Source organism: Zingiber officinale, chromosome 6A (assembly GCF_018446385.1).
Source record: "Zingiber officinale cultivar Zhangliang chromosome 6A, Zo_v1.1, whole genome shotgun sequence".
In the NCBI taxonomy this organism is placed as follows: domain Eukaryota; kingdom Viridiplantae; phylum Streptophyta; class Magnoliopsida; order Zingiberales; family Zingiberaceae; genus Zingiber; species Zingiber officinale.
In genome coordinates this window covers 146,761,036-146,782,254 of record NC_055997.1, presented here as the reverse complement: position 1 = coordinate 146,782,254, position 21,219 = coordinate 146,761,036, and the positions used below count along the sequence as shown (strand labels likewise).

Sequence of the window (21,219 nt, the reverse complement as noted above, 5' to 3'; positions counted from 1 at the left end):
AATAATATCAATTTTCATGAATAATATCATAAACAACTGTGATGACTGAGCACGAGAAAACAAAAAAGAACGTTATGTTTCTTCCTTGTGATGCTAACAATTAGGGATGTGTGTTCATCTGTCATGACAGTCAAATATTAGGCCGTTGACTACATGAAATAGATCAGTGATTGGTTTTACTGGCCTGACAAGTCGCGCCCGATGCAGATAGTCTAGTTTTCATGGAGTCTTTGTTTTCCCTTTTCCTGTAAAATGTTCTAGATAAACTTGGTAGCTTCGTTACATGAAAAGAGTGTTTACACTACGGCAATCCTTCTAATTAAAGTTTTTGTCGCCAACCCTTCAATTAGTGACTGGTGTTTTTTTTTTATTATTTATCATTTTATAATGTTTCCTTGCACTAGTTCTGAAGTATCTTTGTGACTTGCTTAGTGTTCGTATTTTTTTGACAGCTATCCACAGGCTGAGAGATGTCAGACCAAGCTATTGCAGTTCTCGCTGGAAGCTGAATGATATGAATTTTTTAGAGCCATTAAAGATTATTAATCACTATTAGCACGTCATTAACGATTTAAAAGAGTTTTTTTTTAAAAAAAAAACAGGTTACTAAATTTGGAGGACCTGTATGCGTCGAGAAAGTTAGTTATTATTTTATTTGAATAAATAGAAGCGAAGAAATATTGAAGGATAATTAAAAATTTTATTAAACTAAATTTTAGCAAAAAATTAATTAGGAATTTTATCGAATAAATTAAAAGGGGTTTTTTTTAATAAATATGTTAAATCTCCTCGGTCGTATCTAAAGTGAGGAGGAGATCCTGAGTTGCTATCGAATTTTCCCCTCCGCTCTACAGAGAAAAATGGCGAAAGGCAGAGTGGTGCTCCTCCCGATCCCTGCCGTCGGCCACATCATGTCCATGCTCGAGATGGCCAAACTCCTCCACCGATACCACTTCTCCGTCACCGTCCTCATCGCCCCTGTCCCTGCCATACCCGTTGACCACTTTATCGCCACCGTCGCCGACTCCGACCTCGACATCGACTTTTGCCATCTCCAGCCCGTCGATCTGCCCAAGGACTTCGACGGACCCGAGGATTTCATCTCCGCTTATATGGAGGATCAAAAACAACAAATCAAATCCGTGCTCCATGACCTCTTGCGCTCCGGCGACGCCCCTTTGGCCGCTTTAATCGTTGACTTATTTGCCACCGGAGCGATCGACGTAGCGGCCGAACTCGGTGTTCCTTGCTATGTCTACTTCCCCTCAAACGCCGCCTTCCTCTCTCTTATTCTCTATCTCCCAACCCTCGAGGAGAAGTTCCCCGTGGAGTTCGAGGAGATGGAAGAAGAGGTGAGGGTTCCGGGCGTGTGCCCCATCCCGCCGATCTCGATGCCGTCGCCCTTCATGAGGAAGAAGAGCGGGAGGTACACTTGCTTCCTCCACCATGGCCGGCGCTACTCCGAGTTTAAAGGCATCGTGATCAACACCTTCACGGATCTTGAGCCGGCGACGCTGCGGGCGCTGGAAGAGGGTCTCTGCGCCCCCGGCCGTCGGACCCCGCCGGTGTACCCCGTCGGTCCGCTGATCGCGCGCGATGACGGCGAGAAATATCGGCAGCACGAGTGCGTCGCGTGGCTCGACGGGCAGCCGGCACGCTCGGTTGTGTTCCTCTGCTTCGGAAGCGGAGGCTGCTTCACCGCTGAGCAGGTGGGGGAGATAGCGGCGGGTCTCGAGCGTAGCGGGTGCCGGTTCTTATGGGTGCTGCGGGTGGCGTCGGAGGAGGTGGTGCTCGGGATGCGGAAGCCGGCGGAACCGAAGCTGGAGGAGGTGCTAACGGAGGGATTTCTGGAGAGGACGAAGGCGAGGGGGATGGTATGGCCGTCGTGGGTGCCGCAAGCGGAGATACTAGCTCACCGGGCGGCGGGGGGATTCGTGACGCACTGCGGGTGGAACTCGTGCCTGGAGAGCCTGCAATGCGGGGTCCCCCTGCTGGGGTGGCCGCTGTACGCGGAGCAGCATTCGAACGCGGTGGTGATGGCGGAGGAGATGGGGGTGGCGCTGCAGCTGAAGGTGGAGAGGGCGAAGAGCAACTTTGTGAAGGCGGAGGAGTTGGAGAAGGGAGTGAGGACGTTAATGGGGGAGAGCGAGGAAGGAAGGAGAGTGAGGGCCAAGGCAGAGGAGATGATGGCGGCGGCTAAGAAGGCATGGGAACAAGGTGGATCTTCCTTGGTAAACATGGAAGCCTTGGTGCAGGAGCTGCTCGCCAAATGAAATGAAATTGGAGCTGCATGGAAAATTTCAGGATTAGATTTGGACAGGAAGGAAAGAGTTGTTGTTCCGTTTGATTTTAGATGCAATAAAGTGACCTTGCCCGATTCCGACTAATTCTGATTAACACTATTCATTAATTTAAAATGTAATATATAATTTAAAATGTTTTAAAAAATATTTATTCTATTTAAAATTTAATCTTCTAACACACATTACAACTTTTACTTATATTTTTAAAGGCATTGTTGGGAGTAATGCCTATTTGTCATGGACAGAAATAAAAATTATAAAAAAAATCATAATGTTATAAAATTATATAAACAATTACATATGAAAAAAAAAATATTATTAAACTTTTCTCTTTTTCCTCTTTCTTTCTTACTCATTAAAATAAATATACATATGTATTTATAGATACATAATCATATTGAAACTCCTCATAAATTTATATAACTTAGGAGTTTAAAAGATGATAGATTATGTAGATGAGGGAGTTTATGAATTCATTGGGAGTTATGGACATCCACATAATTTATTTTACAACACTCTCCCTTGGATGTCCATAATTAAGGAATCCGCCTCATTAAAACCTTACTAGGAAAAACCCAATGGGAAAAAAACCTAGTAAGGAAAAAAGAGTATGTCATTCTGCAACTGTATCACTATAAATTTACCAGACAATATAATATGATATAGTAAAAATTTACTCCCTCTATTTGAAATATCATTTGAGATCTCTGTACCGCCACATTCCAATACCATGTACTAATTTCTTAAATGTTGTTGTAGGTAATGCTTTAATAAATAAATCTGTCAAATTATTGCTAGAGCGAATCTGTTGAACTTTAATATCACCATTCTTTTGTAGATCATAAGTGAAGAAGAACTTTGGTGAGATATGTTTAATTATATCCCCTTTGATGTACCCTTCCTTTAATTGAGCTATACATGTCGCATTGTCTTCATATAATATTGTTGGAATTTCCTTATTAGTAGCTAAACCACATTTTTCCTTGATATGTTGAATCATTAATCTCAACCAAACACATTCCCGACTGGCTTCATGTATTGCAAGTATTTCAGAATGATTCGATGATGTAGCGGCTATGGTTTATTTGATAGATCTCCAAGATATGGCTGTTCCACCATATGTAAATAAATAACCAGTCTGAGATCGACCTTTATGTGGATCAGATAAATATCCTGCATCTGCATAACCAATTAACTGTGAAGTAGACATATTAGAATAAAATAAGCCTAAATCGATGGTACCTTGAAGATACCTAAATATATGTTTAATTCCATTCCAATGTCTACGTGTTGGAGAAGAACTGTATCTTGCTAATAAATTTACAGCAAATGCTATATCTGGTCTTGTATTATTAGCAAGATACATTAATGCACCAATTGCACTTAAATATGGTACTTCAGGACCAAGCAGTTCTTCATCATTTTCACTAGGTCAAAAAGGATCTTTATTCACATCAAGTGATCGAACAACAATTGGGGAACTTAATGGATGAGCTTTATCCATATAAAATCGTTTTAGAACCTTTAGTGTATAAGCTGATTGATGGATAAAAATTCCATCAGCAAAATGTTCAATTTCTAATCCAATACAAAATTTTGTTTTTCCTAGATCTTTCATCTCAAATTCTCTTTTCAAGATATCAACTGTATGTATAACTTCTTCAGAACTTCCAATGATATTTAAATCATCAGCATATATAGAAATAATGATAAATTTTAGTCCATCCTTTTTTATAAAAACACATGGACATATTGGATCATTTTGATATTTATGTTGCACCAAATAATCACTTAGACGTTTATACCACATACGTCCAGATTGCTTCAATCCATACAAAGATCTTTGTAATTTAATGGAATAAATATTTTTAAAATTTGAACTTGATGCTTCTGGCATTGTGAGTCCTTCAGGGATTTTCATATAAATATCATTATCAAGTTTTCCATACAAATAAGCTGCTACTACATCCATCAAACGCATTTCAAGCTTTTCTTGTGCTATCATACAAAGAAGATATCGAAATGTGATTGCATCCACTTCAGGGGAATATGTTTCTTCATAATCAATACTAGGTTTTTGAGAAAAACCTTGTGCCACTAAACGAGCTTTATATCTTATGATTTCATTTTTCTCATTTCGCTTTCGTACAAAAATCCATTTGTACCCTACAGGGGTTACACCTTTTGGTGTTTGGACTACAGGTCCCAAAACCTCACGTTTTGCAAGTGAGTTTAATTCCTCTTGAATTGCATCTTTCCATTTTGGCCAATCATGCATACTACGACATTGTTCAATAGATTTAGGTTCTTGATCATCATTTTCATAAATAATTTCAAGCGCTACATTGTATGCAAATTTATTGTCGATAACTAATCTTGATCGATTCAATTTCTTCCCTGTCTTGACATAATTTATTGAGATTTCTTCATTATTTTCAAGTATCTGGACCTCTTCTGGAGTTTTATCAAAAGTTATGTCAATTGTCTCTATAGGAGACTTAGGCGCTTCAAAATGAACATCTTGATTAGTTGCTCCTTTCCTTTTTCGAGGATTTTTATCTTTAGAACCGATTGGTCTACCACGCTTCAGGCGAGTTGTAATCTCATTAATTGATTGTCCAATTGGTACATCAATATGAGCCGGAGCATTAATAGCTGGTATATGTGACTTAGTCACTCTCTTCAAGTCAGTGAATGCATCAGGCAATTGATTTGCAATATTTTGCAAATGTATTATTCTTTGAACTTCAAGTTCACATTGATTTGTACGAGGATCAAATTGCGATAATGATGCATGCCAAGTGACTTCTTTGGGAAACTCTTTATTTTCTCCCCCTAGCTTTGGAAAAATTGTTTCATTAAAGTGGCAGTCAGCAAATCGCGCCGTAAAAACATCTCCTATCATTGGTTCCAAATATCTTATAATTGAAGGGGAATCATATCCAACATATATTCCCAATTTCCTTTGGGGTCCCATTTTAGTGCGTTGTAGTGGGTTAATTGGCACATATACCGCACATCCAAATATTCTCAAATGGGATATATTAGGCTCTTGACCAAAAGTCAATTGTAAAGGGGAGAATATATGATAACTGGTTGGCCTGATAAGTATAAGTGTTGCTACATGTAAAATAGCATGCCTCCAAATAGATGTAGGAAGCTTAGTTCTCATAATCAATGGTCTAGCTATTAACTGGAGACGTTTAATAAATGATTTAGCTAAATCATTTTGTGTATGAACATAAGCAACAGGATGTTCAACAGTTATTCCAATAGACATACAATAGTCGTTAAATATTTGGGATGTAAATTCACCCGCATTATCAAGACGTATTTTCTTGATAGAATATTCTGGAAATTGAGCTCTCAACCGAATTATTTGGGCGAGCAATCTCGCAAACACCAGGTTGCGAGTTGATAATAAACATACATGTGACCATCTTGTAGAGGCATCAATTAGCACCATAAAATATTTAAATGGTCCACATGGTGGGTGAATAGGCCCACATATATCACCTTGTATACATTCCAGAAATGCAGGGGATTCAATTCTAACTTTAAATGGTGAAGGCCACATAATAAGTTTTCCTTGAGAACAAGTAGAACATGAGAATTCATTAAATTGGAGAATCTTCTGGTTCTTTAATGGGTGTCCATGTGAATTCTTGATAATTTTTTGAAACATTGTAGAACCAGGATGTCCCAATCGGTCATGCCAAAGTATAAAATCATTTGAATCAGTAAACTTCGGGTTTACTATTGCATTTGTTTCTACTGCATATATTATTGTGTAATACAAACCAGATAAGAAAGCAGGTAATCTTTCATATACATGTTTCTTACCCAACACTAATTTTGTAATATAGAGATATTCAATATTCTCATCATATGTTTCAATGTGATATCCATTTCGGCGAATATCTTTGAAACTTAGCAAATTTCTTTGAGACTTAGGAGAGAACAATGCATTGTCAATAACAAATTTTATTCATCCAAATAATGATATATTAGCTCTTCCGGAACCTTCAATAATATTTGTAGTACCTTAACATTACTTTCACCCATTTCTAAATAAGAAAAATATTTTTCCTTTTTGAATATAGAATGTGTCGTTGCACTATCAATAAGACATAAATCTCCATTATTGAATCCAAAAGTCATGATATTCTTCATTAAAACAAAAGAGATACATAATGAGAAACAACTAAAAGATTAGTAAAAGAAAACCTAATAGCAAATGAACTAATTTATTTTAAAATATTTGATTAATTTAGACATTTCCATAAATATCTTCATTTCCAGCCAAATTGTCTATCCCTCCATCAGGATCTGCAAAGAAATCAGAAACATCCAAATCGTACTTTAGAAACCTCCAGCCTACAAGTGTGTTGTCATAGAAGGACCAACAATTGTGTTATTGTCTTGAAAGACAACATTTGTCTCTATATCTTTTGCCTTGCCCTTTAAAGAGGCTTGGTAGAGATCAATAAAGTATTTTGGCGTACGATAAGTACGTGACCAGTGTCCTTTCATGCCACATCTATAACATGAATTTTCTGGTTTCTTTTCGTCATTATCTTGTCCACTTTGTACCCTTTTACCATTGTCATTTGTCCACTTTTGGTGAACATTATTGTTAACCCACTTCTGGTGAGTTGTTGTGTTTCTTTTATTATAACCATCATGATTTTCTTGAGATCGATCATTTCCGTATCTACGATCACGACCACGCCCACGGCCAAGACCATGATGAAATTTTTGTCTGTGCTGTCGTTTATCATTTTTACCAGTTATCTCATTCACTTCAGGGATTGGACTAGCACCAGTTGGATGGATCTCATGATTTTTCATCAAAAGCTCCTTATTTTGCTCAGCCACCAGAAGACATGTACTCAACTCAGAATATTTCTTAAAACCTTTCTCTCTATATTACTGCTGCAGGAGCATATTAGATGCATGAAAGGTAGAATATATTTTTTCCAACATATCTTCATCAATAATTTTTTCACCACATAATTTTAATTTTGAGCTAATTCTAAACATTGCTGAGTTATATTCACTTATAGATTTAAAATCTTGTAAACGTAAATGAATCCATTCATAACGAGCATTTGGAAGAATCACAGTTTTATAATGGCTATACCTTTCCTTCAAATTATTCCATAGCTCAAGTGGATCTTTAATTGTCAAATATTCAATTTTCAATGCTTCATGAAGATGGTGACGAATGAATATCATTGCTTTTACACGATTTTGTAATGATTCCTTATTTCCATCTTTTATGGTGTCTCCAAGACCCATAGCATCCAAATAAATCTCCGCATCCAAAATTCATGATAGATAATTTTTTCCCGAAATATCAAGAGCCACAAACTCTAACTTTGAAAGATTGAACATAGTAAGAATCTATTACAAAGAAAACCAAATTATTAATAATAATTAACGTGCATCATATATATTTATTAATAAATGATAAAACATGATATAATCAAAAGATGATTTGGTAATACTTAATGGTAAAATATTGTAAAATTTTTGAAATGTTGCAAGTCATATAAATAAGTAACTAACTAATAATTAATTGAATAATAGCTAACAAATGATAAAGGAACTATAAATTTAACTTTTTGGCATGTGAATAATTTTGATTGAGAAAAAAAAATATATGTATATATAAATATATATATACTTTTTTTTATATATTACCTATAACTAATTTAATAATATATAAAATTATCGTGCTGATAACGTGTTATAAAATTATATAAGCAATTGTATATGAAAAAGAAATATTATTAACCTTTTCTCTTTTTCCTCTTTCTTTCTTACTCATTAAAATGAATATACATATGTATTTATAGGTAAATAATCATACTGAAACTCCTCATGAATTTATATAACTTAGGAGTTTAAAAGATGATAGGTTATGTAGATGAAGGAATTTATGAAATCATTGAGGGTTATGAATATCCACATAATTTATTTTGCAACACATAATACTTTTTTTCCTTTTTATTTATTTTTTTTAAATAAATTGTATTGTTTTCTTATGTTCGACTGATATATTTATGATTTTTTTTTAATGCTTTCGTCCACCGCACAAGGCAGTCTCACGCAATCGCAATAAGGGACCTTGCACGAGATCACCTCGTGGGGCTGTGGCCCGCGGTGCTGGACAGCCCCGTGAGACGGCCGCTCGTGCTACCGGTCAGCCCGCAATGTCACCTGTGAGCGCTATTTTTGTCTTTTTCCTTTCCCTTCCCTGCATATTTTTCATTTTCTCTCGTTTTTCTTTTACTTTATTTAAGAGGTTTTTTTTTTCCCTTTAAAATTGTTCTCTCTCCTTTTCGGCTTTTAAAAGAGTCTAAAAATCATGGAATAGAGAACTTACCTCAATTTTTTTTTAAAAAAAAAGTCTTAAGAAAAAAATATGGAAAATAAAAATATAAGAGGAGAAAGTTAGCATGAAATAGATTGAAGGTGAGATTTATTATTGTCATTCACCGCGCGAATGCTTTCATAGAATAAAAATCATCTTCAAATACCCCCGAGCATCGTGCAATGACATAAGTGTTACGCAGACTCCAAACACCCAAAGAGTGTATCCCATTTGCACTTCTGAATTTTCCTGATAAAAATGTTTGGAAAAATTGCCCATTACCAGAATTAGTTGAGCATATATTAAAAAAAATCATCATAAAATTAATTAAAAGAAGTAAAGAAATGAAAAACAAAAATAAAATATGTGTGCTCCTTACGATTATTCCCAGATTTGTGTAAAAAAAAACAAATCTCATAATCAATTTATAACCGACTGTAAAATTAACTAAGGAATGTTCGAGTTTTTTTTTTCCCGATATTTTACTGTATTATAGTAAATCTACCTCCTCTAAGTAACTGTACATCCCGTAGAATTAGAAGTTAAAGATGAAGTAAGATGCAGGGAGTATTTGGGAGAACTTTTATTTATTTAAGAGTGATTCTTATATAGATTCTTTTGAATTTAGTGAGAAACTAAATATGCAGTGTTTGGAAATAAAAGACAAAAGCTAATATATGGTGATACAGGTTTTAATGAGCGGATCCAGAAGATGACGTGGTAGTCAAAGTCAAGATGATGTGATAGTTAAAGTCAAGATGGATGAGCATTCTATACCTGGTTCTATTGATCGCCCAACCTCAAAGTTCTCGGGTCTTGCTCATGCAGCCCTACAGCAGGACGTCCGGATAAGGACGACCGACTATAAACTTGGTCAGATATGATGACTCTGGGGTTTCACTTTGAAACTAAAGAGATAATGCGCTCAGTCAGTAAAGGGACGGTCGGGTTCAAGGAAGCTCGGCCAGATGAAAAGTCGGTCGGCTTAGAACCCTTAGCCTCATAAAGCTCTTAAACACACGATCAGCCAGATGAAGGCTGGTGGAACATAAATTCCTTTGTATCCACCCAGCTGGATTCAAGGACACTCAACCTCATAAAATCCTCAATACCCACGCGGGCAGAAAAAGGTCGGCCGGGCTTAGTGCCTTAGCCTCATAAAGTTCTCAATACCCACGCAGGCGGAAAAAGGTCGGCCGAGCTTAACGTCCTTAGCCTCATAAAGTCCTCAATACTCACTCAGGTGGAAAAAGGTCGGTCGGGCAAAGGCTGGCCAGGCTTAGCACCCTTAGCCTCAAAAAATCCTCAATACACACTGAAGCAGAAAAAGGTCAGCTGAGCAAAGGTCGGCCGGGCTTAGAGCCCTTAGCCTTATAAAGTCCTCAATACACATCTGAGTGGGGAAAGACAGGCCCGACAAAGGCTACCTGGACTTACCGCCCTTAGCCTCATAAAGTCCTCAACACCCACGTGGGCGGAAAAAGGTTGGTCGGGCAAAGACCGGTCGAGCTTAGCGCCCTTAGTCTTATAAAGTCCTCAATACCCACTCAGGCGGAAAAATGTTGGCTAAGCAAAGGCTGGATGAGCTTAGCGCCCTTAGCCTCATAAAGTCCTCAATACATGTGCGGGTGAAAAAAAGGTCAATCGGGCAAAGGTCGGCCGGGCTTAGCACCCTTAGCCTCATAAAGTCCTCAATACACATGCGACCAGGGAAAGGACGATCGGGCTTAGCGTCCTTACCCGCATAAAGTCTTCAATACCCAAACGGGCAGAAAAAGGTCGACCCGGCAAAGGTCGGCCAGGCTTAGTGACCTTAGCCTCATAAAGTCCTCAATACCCAACGGGCAGAAAAAGGTCGACCCGGCAAAGGTCGGCCAGGCTTAGCAACCTTAGCCTCATAAACTCCTCAATACCCACGTGGGCGGAAAAAGGTCGGTCGAGCTTAGCACCCTTAGCCTCGTAAAGTAATCAATTCTCACGCGGGGGGAAAAAGGCCAGCCGAACAAAGGTCAGCCGGGCTTAGCACCCTTGGCCTCATAAAGTCCTTAATACATATGCGAGCGGGGAAAGGCTAACCGAGTAAAGGCCGATCGGACTTAGCGTCCTTAGCCTCATAAAGTCCTTAATACCCACGCGGATGGAAAAAAGCCGACCAGGCAAAGGCCGGTCGGGCTTAGCGCCCTTAGCCTCATAAAGTTCTCAATTCCCGCACAAGCGGAAAAAGGCTAGTTGGGCAAAGGCCAGTCGGGTTTAGCACCCTTAGCCTCATAAAGTCCTCAATACACATGTGAGTGGAAAAAAGGCCGGCCAAAAAAAGGCCAGCCAGACTTGGCACCCTTAGCCTCATAAAGTCCTCAATACCCACTCGGGCAGAACAAGGTCAGTCGGGCAAAGGTCAACCGAGCTTAGCGCCCTTAGCCTCATAAAGTCCTCAATACACATGCGAGCGGGGAAAGGCTGGCCGGGCTTAGCACCCTTAGACTCATAAAGTCCTCACTACAAATGCAAGTGGGGAAAGGTTGGCTAGAAAAAGACTGGCCGGGCTTAGCACCATTAGCCTCATAAAGCTCTTAAACATACAATCGACTAGATGAAGGTTGGTCGAACATAAGTTCCTCTGTATCCGCCCGGCCGGGTAAAAGTCGACTGGATTCAAGGACACTCAGCCTCATAAAGTTCTCAATATGCACTCAAACGAGCAAAGACAAGTCGGCCTTAGAGGCACTTGCCCTCTGGAGGATTCACATGAACGTTCAGCCAGGCAAAGGTTGGCCGAGTCTAAAATTACTTGATATCACATAGTCTCTTAAATGCTATTTTAATATACAATTAATCATATGACCTCTCAAATGAGTTCTTATCATACTTTGGACGTCATATCAGTCTCTGAACAGATTTTTACAATGTTTAATACACGACCAAGCAAATTAATACATAGACAGGCATAAATAAGGTCGGTCCCGGCGATCGACCGAGACATACTTAACAGACAATTCCTGACAGCATTATAACAGATTATCAGAACTTGTCAGGGATTATTCCTTTGAAGCCTTCTTCGAGAGTTATTATGTCTCTCATAAACTAGCTAATCATGACAGCATATTCCTCTAACTGCCTTAGTAATGACACGAAGTATAAATGACAAAAGAGATACCTCAATAGGTAGACAAAAGATTCCTTGTATAATCATTCTGAAAGGTCCAGGTTGCACACTTTTCATCACCTAACAAATTCCGACAACTTGAATCAACTCGTGATCATGAAGGTTATGAGAAGTGGTATATAAAGGGAGTCCCCTCCATTAGCAAAGTACGCAAGGAGCATCATCTACACCTTACGCTCGTGCGAGCACTTCCTCTACTATTTTTCATTCTTCCATCAGGTGCTGTACTGAATTGAGCATCGGAGGGCCTTGCCAGGGACCCTTTCCCTAGTCTTTGGTCACTAAAGAGACATTAAGAGCCTACATTAAAATATTCAATCAGGTGACTATGGATATCCCCACCGCTACCACAGAGATTTTGGTGAATGCCTTTTCCTAAGGACTCACCGATAATGATTTTTTCGTGATCTGACCAGAAAACCTCCAAAGAACTTTAATCTTCTACTCAATCGGGCAACGGAGTTCATAAATATTGAAGAAGCACAAGCAGCCCAAAGGAGGGAAGTCATTACACCTACTCCTATCCTAGCGGTTGATCGCCCAACGCAACTTGCTCCACCACCAAGAGGGCCTCGAGCGGGTCCTCAAATCTGTCATCAAGAACCATGACCTCAGGTCGTACAACATGCGGAAGCTCCTTGAGAAGCTCCATGAAGGTGGTGCACATACCATTTATAGGATCAAATGAGTGCGATAGAGGGGGAGGGGGAGTGAATATCGCGCTTTTAAAACTTTTCTTTTACTCGTTTAAAATAAAATCGTGCAGCAAAAAAGTAGAGAACATGTTCGATTACTTGGTTCAGAGCGTAGGTCGACTCCTACTCTAAGACCCACGATCCTTAATCGAACCGATGGGCAATCCACTAAATCTCTTCTTTTCGAAAATTTCAGAAAGAAGCAGTGTGTATAAGAAGATGAGTAAGATAGTAACAACCTACTATCTTATTTGAATTAAGTGCAATGCAAGCAAAAGAAAGTTATACCGACAGTATATAAAAGTTGAGACTTGGTCGACACTTCTTGAAGCAGTAGATGAGTAGTCGTAACACGAATCGCAGCTTGCACAGAGATGAACTTTGAACCCAACCAGAATATGTTTTTGAGCCTCGGACCTCGAGCTCTCTTTTATAAGAATCATCGATGTTCGGTCGACCGATCCTTGTGCTCGATCGACCGAACCAGCTCCCTTCCATATTTGTTGAGATTTGATGCTGATTGGATCTTCGGCACTTAATGACCATTAAGGGTTCGGTCGACCGATCCATCTTTTCTGTCGACCGAATAGGATCCTTTCCTGTTCGTCGAGATTTGCCAAGATTCACACTTATTGCGCCTTTAATGTGATGATTGTTCAGTCTACCGATCTGCTGGTTTTGTCGACCGATCAACTTAGCTTCCTTCTCTTCTTCTAACCAAACTGATCTGTGTCACATCATCAGGTTTCGGTCGACCGATCAAGCTTTGACTGGTTTGGTCTGAACTTGTGTATGTTCTGAGTTAGTCTGGTTCGGTCGACTTATCTTCTTATTCGGTCGATCGATCAGGCCAAACCTGCAAAATAGAGTTAAACAGTATATTTCTACAAAATAGAGACTAGCACAATAATATAAAATGCATGAGTAATAATAATAGATAGTTCAACTATCTTGATCTCAACTTGAAAATATTCCCGGTTTCTTTAGTTGGATCAGCGACCTTAGGTTGTTCCCTTCAGGAACACGACCTCACTATCGCTCCTCTAGTTGTTTACCTCAATCTACCTGCTAAACTTTGATCCTCCAGTTCTGTTTAGACTTTTCACTTAGCCTTAATCGGCTCTCCAGAACTTTCTCTCGATGTTTGGTCCTCCAGACCTCTCGATCTCATTGCCAAATGTCGGATCCTCTCAACCCACTTGGTCTTTCCACCTGGGTTCCACAATCTGCTAGGACTTCTCCTGCCTAGCCTCCAACTAGGTCTTTTTCGGTTGAGTAAACAGCTTGCACACTTAATCAACTTGTTAGATCACAACAAGACTTAACTTGAACCATTGATAGCATAAAAAGTTATGTTTGATTCTGGTGCAACTTGCATCAACAATCTCCCTCTTTTTGATGTTTGGCAACTAAGGTTCAAAGTTAAGTTAAAATATGCAAAAATAAATAAGCAAGCACTTTAACTCTCCCCCTGAGTTAAACATCTCCTCCTGAATTCACTATCTCTCCTCCTTAGACACATATCAAAAATAGGGGTAACAATCACACATAAGTAAAATATAAGAGAAAATTTTAAAAGAAAAACATTTGAAATTTTTGCAAAGTAAAATTTTCAAAAGAAGAAAACAATTTGAGGGCTTTTTAAAATATTAAGTAAAGGTAAGGCTTGAAAATGTTAGTAAAGTAAAATTCTAAAGAAATAGTTAAAAATAGTAGGAAAGGTTTAGGAAAGTGTAAATTTTGAAAAATTTTAGCAAGGTTAAAATTTTAAGTAAAGGTAAGACTTGTGAATTTAATTGTAAAGTAAATAATATTGAAAAGTTTAGAAAAGATTGAAAAAATTTTTAGGGAGAAATTTTGAAAAATGATAGTATAGGTAAAATTTTGAGAAATTATATTGAAAAATTACTAAGGAATGATTTTGAAAACCCATAAAGAAAAATAATATGGAAACTATAGATAAAATTTTGTAAAATTTTTAGAAGTAAATAATTTTCAACATAATTTGTTAAAAGAAAAGGAAGGTGTTTTGAAAGTTTAGTGTGAAGCTCCCCCTAAAATCGATAATTTCCTAAAAGTCTAAGCATAGTTTAAAAACTAAAAAAAAAATATCCTTATGATGAAATGTACAACCTTTATACAAAGCTAACTACCACAAGATAGTAGCTATTGACTCGGGTTGGTCAATTTGAGCATTTAAAATTAACTAGGTTATTACTAGCTAGAAAACTCAAATTGATCAATGTATGCTGTTTAAAGCCCAGATTTATAGCGATGCACTGACATAAGCATCTGAAATCTTAGGCTAAGTCCTAAGCATCTCACTTATTCTAAGTTGTACAAGCAAGGGATCCTATTGTACTTGTGAGATGCTAGCTGCTAAAACTATAGGATCATGCAATTCTACGGGAAAGACCTAAACTATTCCAGAAAAATAAAATATTTTGAAAAATTTTTGAAAATAAAATTTTGAAAGGGAAAATTTTACAAAAATAATTTTGAAAAACTACTAAGTAATATTTTCAAAAATATGTTAAGAAACCTATTCTATAAATAACATGTAAACAATAACCAAAAAATAATGAAGGAATGTCATAACTGAAAAGTATCCATAAACATACTTAGTCATAATGCAAAGTATCTCATAAGTACAATAAGTCAAAAGTAATAATTCCTAGAGGTCACTCATCCTCATCCACATCATCAACTCGAAGATAATCAAACATCCTCCCTTGCTCCCTCTCTAATGCATCAGTACGGTCTGTCATCTCCTGAAGAAAGTCCATAATTTATCCTTGGAGAGAATTGTACTGATCATGCATCTTAGTCTCCAAAGAGTCAAACCGACTAAAAATGTCAACTCGAAGTCGGCTAAAGAAATCACTAGGAGGAGGCACATAGGAACTGCTCTGAGCATTATCAAAATAAGGTGTTAATGTATATCCTAGATCAACAATCAGTGGAAGAGGTACTTCGACTGAAATCAGATCATCCTTAGTAATATCTTCCTCGGTTGCCGGTGGAACGTACTGTGGATGGGTTCGTTTATACACAAGTCCCTCGACGCTAGTCCTAATCCCAACCAAAGACAACTGCCCGACAAGATCAAAATCAGACAACTCAATCAACTCACCACGGTGAACTCCTACACCTAAAGAAGCAATGTATGTAGTGAGAATATGGCACTGAATAATGTGAACTTTATTCGAGGTGTTGTACCCCGAATAGTAGATGATAGATCTGAACACCCAATACCCTAAGTCAAAGTCTAGTCTGTGTCTCAGTGCATACATCAGAAAAAGATGGACCGGACGCAAAATGCCCTGTTCTCTAGATGACAAGGGATGAATGCAAGACACGATCATCTTATAAAAGGCGTTGTCATTTGGACTGAGTGGTACAGTGAACATCTTTTTGGGACGAGGTCCCTCAAAGAATTCAGCATACATAAGGTCAAGGGTCAAATGAGCGAAAGGAGCAGGCAGGATGTCAGGAATTGAGGCACTGAAAAAAATGCAGTTAACAGAAGGTCAGATTCGTAAAAACCTGAGAAACATATCAAGATCAAACAACATATCTCGGGTTGCAACTCTAGTCTTATAGTGATGGGGGTCAAGTTCACACAAGTTGTGATAAAATTCAGAACATAGAATTGGATTGTATGCATGCCGACAAAAGACAATGCTATCAAGTTGAAAATGTTGTGTGATGTCTATGACATCTGGACAGTATGTTTGATAGAATTAAAGATCAAGACAACGAGTCCCTATCACCTTAAACTTTTTATTAGAAAAAGATTGACGTAGTTCTTCGAAGGAAAACCTAGGATCTTGGCTGGGATTTAAGGAGCTAGCCTCCCTTTGTGCGGACGTACGGCTCTTTTCACTAATATTAAGGAAATAAAATAAATAAATGTAGAAGAGAAGAGGCGGAAGGTGATTACCGAGGCATTCTTGTTTCGAGGAAGGTTGTAAGAGGTGAAACTGGTCAAGAAGGCGGAGAAGAAGAAGAAGAGGATGAAGTGGAATGTGATTTGGCTTCTGCTCGAGGGGCGGTTTTATAGCCATCGATCGGTCGACCGATAAGGGGTTCGGTCAACCGATCCTTTAAAATCGTCGTGTTTTCGACCAATCAAAAAGAGGGTGTTGGTTTTCAATCAACCGAATCGGGTTTTCGGTCAACCGGTACATTGATCATTGGGTGCGAATTCAAGATTTCGGTCGACTGAACCATTGTTCGATCAATCGAACAATTGAAGAGTTCAGGATTATGTTTTCGGTCGCGGTTAATTGTTGAATCGGTCTACCGAACATATCGTTCGGTCAACGAAAAGTTTTTTTTAAATAGTTTTAATATTTTTAATTAAGTTTCAAAAATAGTTTAAATAATTAAGTTTTAAAATAGTTTAAATAATTAAGTTTTAAAATAGTTTTTATTTAAGTTATAAAATAGTTTTAAAATAATTTTAAATAGTTTTAATTAAGTTTTTTAAAATAGTTTTAATTATTTTAATTAAGTTTTAAAAATTGTTTTTTATTAAATTTTAATTAAGTTTTTAATTAAAATTTTAATTATGTTTTAAAATAAGTTTAATTAAGTTTTTTTAAAAAATATATATTTTAAATTAAGTTTAAAATAAGTTTAATTAAGTTTTAAAATAAGTTTTTTTTAAAAAAAAAATATTTTAAATTAAGTTTTAAAATAAGTTTAATTAAGTTTTAAAATAAGTTTTTTTAAAAAAATATTTTAAATTAAGTTTTTAATTAACTTTAAAAATAAGTTTAATTAAGTTTTAAAATAAGTTTAATTAAATTGTTTAAAATAATTTTAATTAAGTTTAATTAAGTTTTTAAAATAATTTTAATTAAGTTTTAAAATAAGTTTAATTAAGTTTTAAAATATGTTAAATTAAGTTTTTAAAATAATTTTAATTAAGTTTTAAAAATAATTTTAATTAAGTTTTGAAAATAATTTAAGTGTTAAAATAATTTTAATTATGTTTTTAAAATAATTTAATTAAAATTTTAAAATAATTTAATTATGTCACGCCCTGGGGAAGTTCTTGCCAGAAGAAATTTCGGCAGCATCTCTCCTGTATGGGTGACAATCTGAAACTTATCTACATAGCTCTCAGGGCTCATAATCATCAACCAACACGGTTGGAATATATATCATACAAAAATAAAACAATCCACGCAGTTATAATATATCAACCTCCGACTGTCATCATAATACGAAAAGAAATTGAAAACAACATCCAAACTTACCTTTTCTGTCGCCCGACAGGCGCGTAGCAAAACATACCAAATAGAAACCCACCAAGCAAGCAAAAGACCAACCATTACAATGCCTTAAGAAAAACCATACAAATCTAGGGTGCAAAACCAATACAAGTCCGAAACACAACTCTAAGCAAATAAACAGAATACCAAAAGACCAATATGTAAACTCTTGTGACAAGGAGACTAGCAACAAGAACCTCCTGACAGCTTCAACCTGAAATAGGAATAAATCAACGGTGTTAGTTCAACAACTCGGCGGATACCGAATAGATATGCATAATAAGATATAACTAACAGTAATAATCATGCGGTACAGTTTTCTGAACAAAAATAAGAAATACAGACTGAAAAGATTGAAGAAACTATACTCACCAGAACCTCCTATCCGAAAATAAGGGTCGTCAGACCAGATACAAAATGTCACATGTATGCATGTCAATCATATGTAACCACAAAAATGCTACATACATAATTCAGCAAGCACAAACAATAAATGCAATCCATGCATATGATGTAAAAATGACATGGTCACCCCTGACGCCAGTCAGCCATCTCACACGCGATGGTGAGACCGAGTGGGTAGGGCTATGATAACTGTGCACTCTGTCATCATTGCTCCTGAGTGACCGAGTGAATAGAATACTATCAAAGTACACCTATCGTCCTACCCCAAACATAGTGGGGGGAGCCTAAGCTCTCATCTCCCTATATCATGGTTAAGGGGAGGGATCCTTACCCACTACACGCTGTAGTTATCGCTACCCATGAGCGGACCAGCAGAACCCTGACAGAACAAACTGCACACATCCTGTCTGATGTACCACTAACCCATGAGTAGTTGTGTGTGTAGATCATGTAACTGGCGATGTGCTCAATAATAATGGAATCGACAATCGCTCAGCATGCAATCATGCAAGATGGTGCATGACACTAAAGATGTAGATACTGATAGTATACACCTCCATATAAAATATACCAAAAATGAAATAAATCCATACAATGATATAGGTAACAATAAAATAGGTACACAAGTCAAACCTGTCAAATAACTAGACTACTACACAATAGGGCAATGTATGCTACTATTTCTATGAATAGAAGTAAACATGACAACAAACAAGAGAATATAAGAGAACTGACGGGCTCGGTGCGTCCGAGGGACGAGGTGCTATGGAAGAGTACGCTAGCAAACGAGAAGGAAGTGCGCCGTGTTTCCGAGGGACGAGAAGCTGGAGCGAAAGGTTGCTCGAGAAGGTCGAAATTGGGTTCGAGTGAGCCTTATTTCGGTTGGCCGAAATCACCCAAGCGAGCGGAGCTGGAGCGGAAGACCTGGACCGCGGCTAGTTGAACCGGAGAAAAAAGCCCGAATCGAAAAAAGTCAACCATGTTGACTTTAGTGGTTTGGGCGCCCCAGAGCGATTCCGAGCGCCCGAAACCCAACTTTGACCAAATTATGTTTGACCGTGATCCGTTGCGAAAGGAATAAAGTTTTATCCCCTTCCAGGCGCCTGGAACACTCTAAGCGCCCCTACCAAGGCTATAAATACAACCTTAGTCCAGAAGCTTTTCAATCAATCAAGCAATCACTGTAACAACACTTGTGCGCTCTTCTTTTAGTTTAGCTTCTCATTTATGTGCTTTCACTACTGTAAGAGGCTTGTCCGCCTGAAGGAGATAGTTAGTGCGCTCCATTCCTTAGATTAACAATCTCATCGGTAGTAACCAAGTCAAATCTGTGAGTCTCGTCTTTTTAATTACTTTCTTTATTTAATTTACACAAGTGTTCTTTTAAAGTCCGAGAAGGGTATTTTTGGTTTTATATTGTGCAGGGCTATTCAACCCCTCGTAAGCCGACCACCAAGGGGGACCAACAAAACTATGACTTTAAACTCTATATAGTCGAACTGCAACTTTAAACTCTATACAGTCAAACTATGACTTTAAACTCTGTACAGTCAAACTGTAACTTTAAACTTTATACGGTTGAACTACGACTTTAAACTCTATATAGTCGAACTGTGACTTTAAACTTTATACAGTCAAACTGCAACTTTAAACTCTATATAGTCAAACTACGACTTTAAACTCTATATAGTCGAAATGTGATTTTAAATTCTATATAGTTGAACTGCACCTTTAAACTCTATACAGTCGAGCTGCGACTTTACTCTTCACAGTCGAATTGCGACTTTAAACTCTATATAGTCGAAATGCAACTTTAAACTTTATACAGTCGAACTATGATTTTAAACTCTATACAGTCGAGCGAAGACTTTAGACACAAGAACAAGTAAGCATGTTCTTACGTCTACAAATTCTTAACTCCTGAGCAATTGGGTTTGTCCCAAACCCCCCAGCTTTCAGCGGGTTCTAAATAAGAATTCATTCCATACAGATTACAACATCAAGAAGTTACAAATATCTGGCTTATTTATTTTGCTCGACGTTATGTGTTCGCCCAGTCCATTATTCAGTTCAAAAATTCATTATAAAAATTAAGCATAAATATCCATCCTGTTTATTTCACTTAGCGTTATGTGTTCGTCTAACCCATTATGCCCAAGAATTCATTATGAAAATTGATTATAAATATCCAGTCTATTCATTTTGCTGGGTGTTATATGTTCACCCAGCCCATTATTCAGTTCAGGAATGCATTATGAAAATTGATTATAAATAGCTAGCCTATTTACTTCACTAGACGTCATGTGTTCATCCAACTCATTATTCAGTCTGAGAATTTATTATGAAGATTAATTATAAATATCTGGTCTATTTATTTCGTTCGGTACTATGTGCTTGTTCGACTTCTTATTCAGTCCGAGAATTCCTTATGAGAACTACTTATAAATAGCTGGTCTGATTATTTCGCTAAGTGCACTTATTCTGTTCGGTATATCATTTATCTTAGGAAGTTCTTACAATATAAGTTGTTTGCTTAGCCTGGTTATTCTGTTAGATGTCATTACCTCGCCAAGCTTATTATGCGAACCGATATATATATTTCATAAAGAGCACATGCAAGACCTATTTTTAGCAGAAGTATTGGTGGTTCGGAAGATTCACAAAGGTACAGGTAACATCTAGCAACATTTAAGAGATATTTAATTTCGGTCCTGTTCAATAATCACATATAGTTACATGTCATGAGATCTAACATGAAAAATTTTAGTTGAATTTGCTCAAGAGGTCCTTCGGGAGCTCTCTAAGAAGTCGGTGTTGATCTGTAAATTGGTCAGAAGGTTCTGATGGTAGATGACCGCCCTCGCACAGTTGTTGGACCACTCCTCCCACGGCATGGTCAAGTGTTCTAAAGAATCTCGCAGCTAATTTTCTTTTAAAATTGATAGCGTCAAGATAAGCTTTCCTCCCTGCCTCGATGCGTTCATTTTCCATG

The 21,219-nt window shown here is 37.4% G+C and overlaps 1 protein-coding gene across 1 annotated transcript; it reads left to right on the top strand.

Moving 5' to 3' along the window:
* The first annotated feature begins 807 nt into the window (after positions 1-807).
* Positions 808-2,387, top strand: LOC121998570 (UDP-glycosyltransferase 88B1-like). The gene has a single exon (XM_042553542.1). It carries the CDS (start codon positions 861-863, stop codon positions 2,271-2,273), a length of 1,413 nt encoding a protein of 470 aa, XP_042409476.1. The 5' UTR covers positions 808-860; the 3' UTR covers positions 2,274-2,387.
* The last annotated feature ends 18,832 nt before the right edge of the window (positions 2,388-21,219 follow it).

Bases quoted from the DNA above. Each gene is read 5' to 3' on its own strand.
- LOC121998570 (XM_042553542.1), top strand. From the start codon at position 861: ATGGCGAAAGGCAGAGTGGTGCTCCTCCCGATCCCTGCCGTCGGCCAC.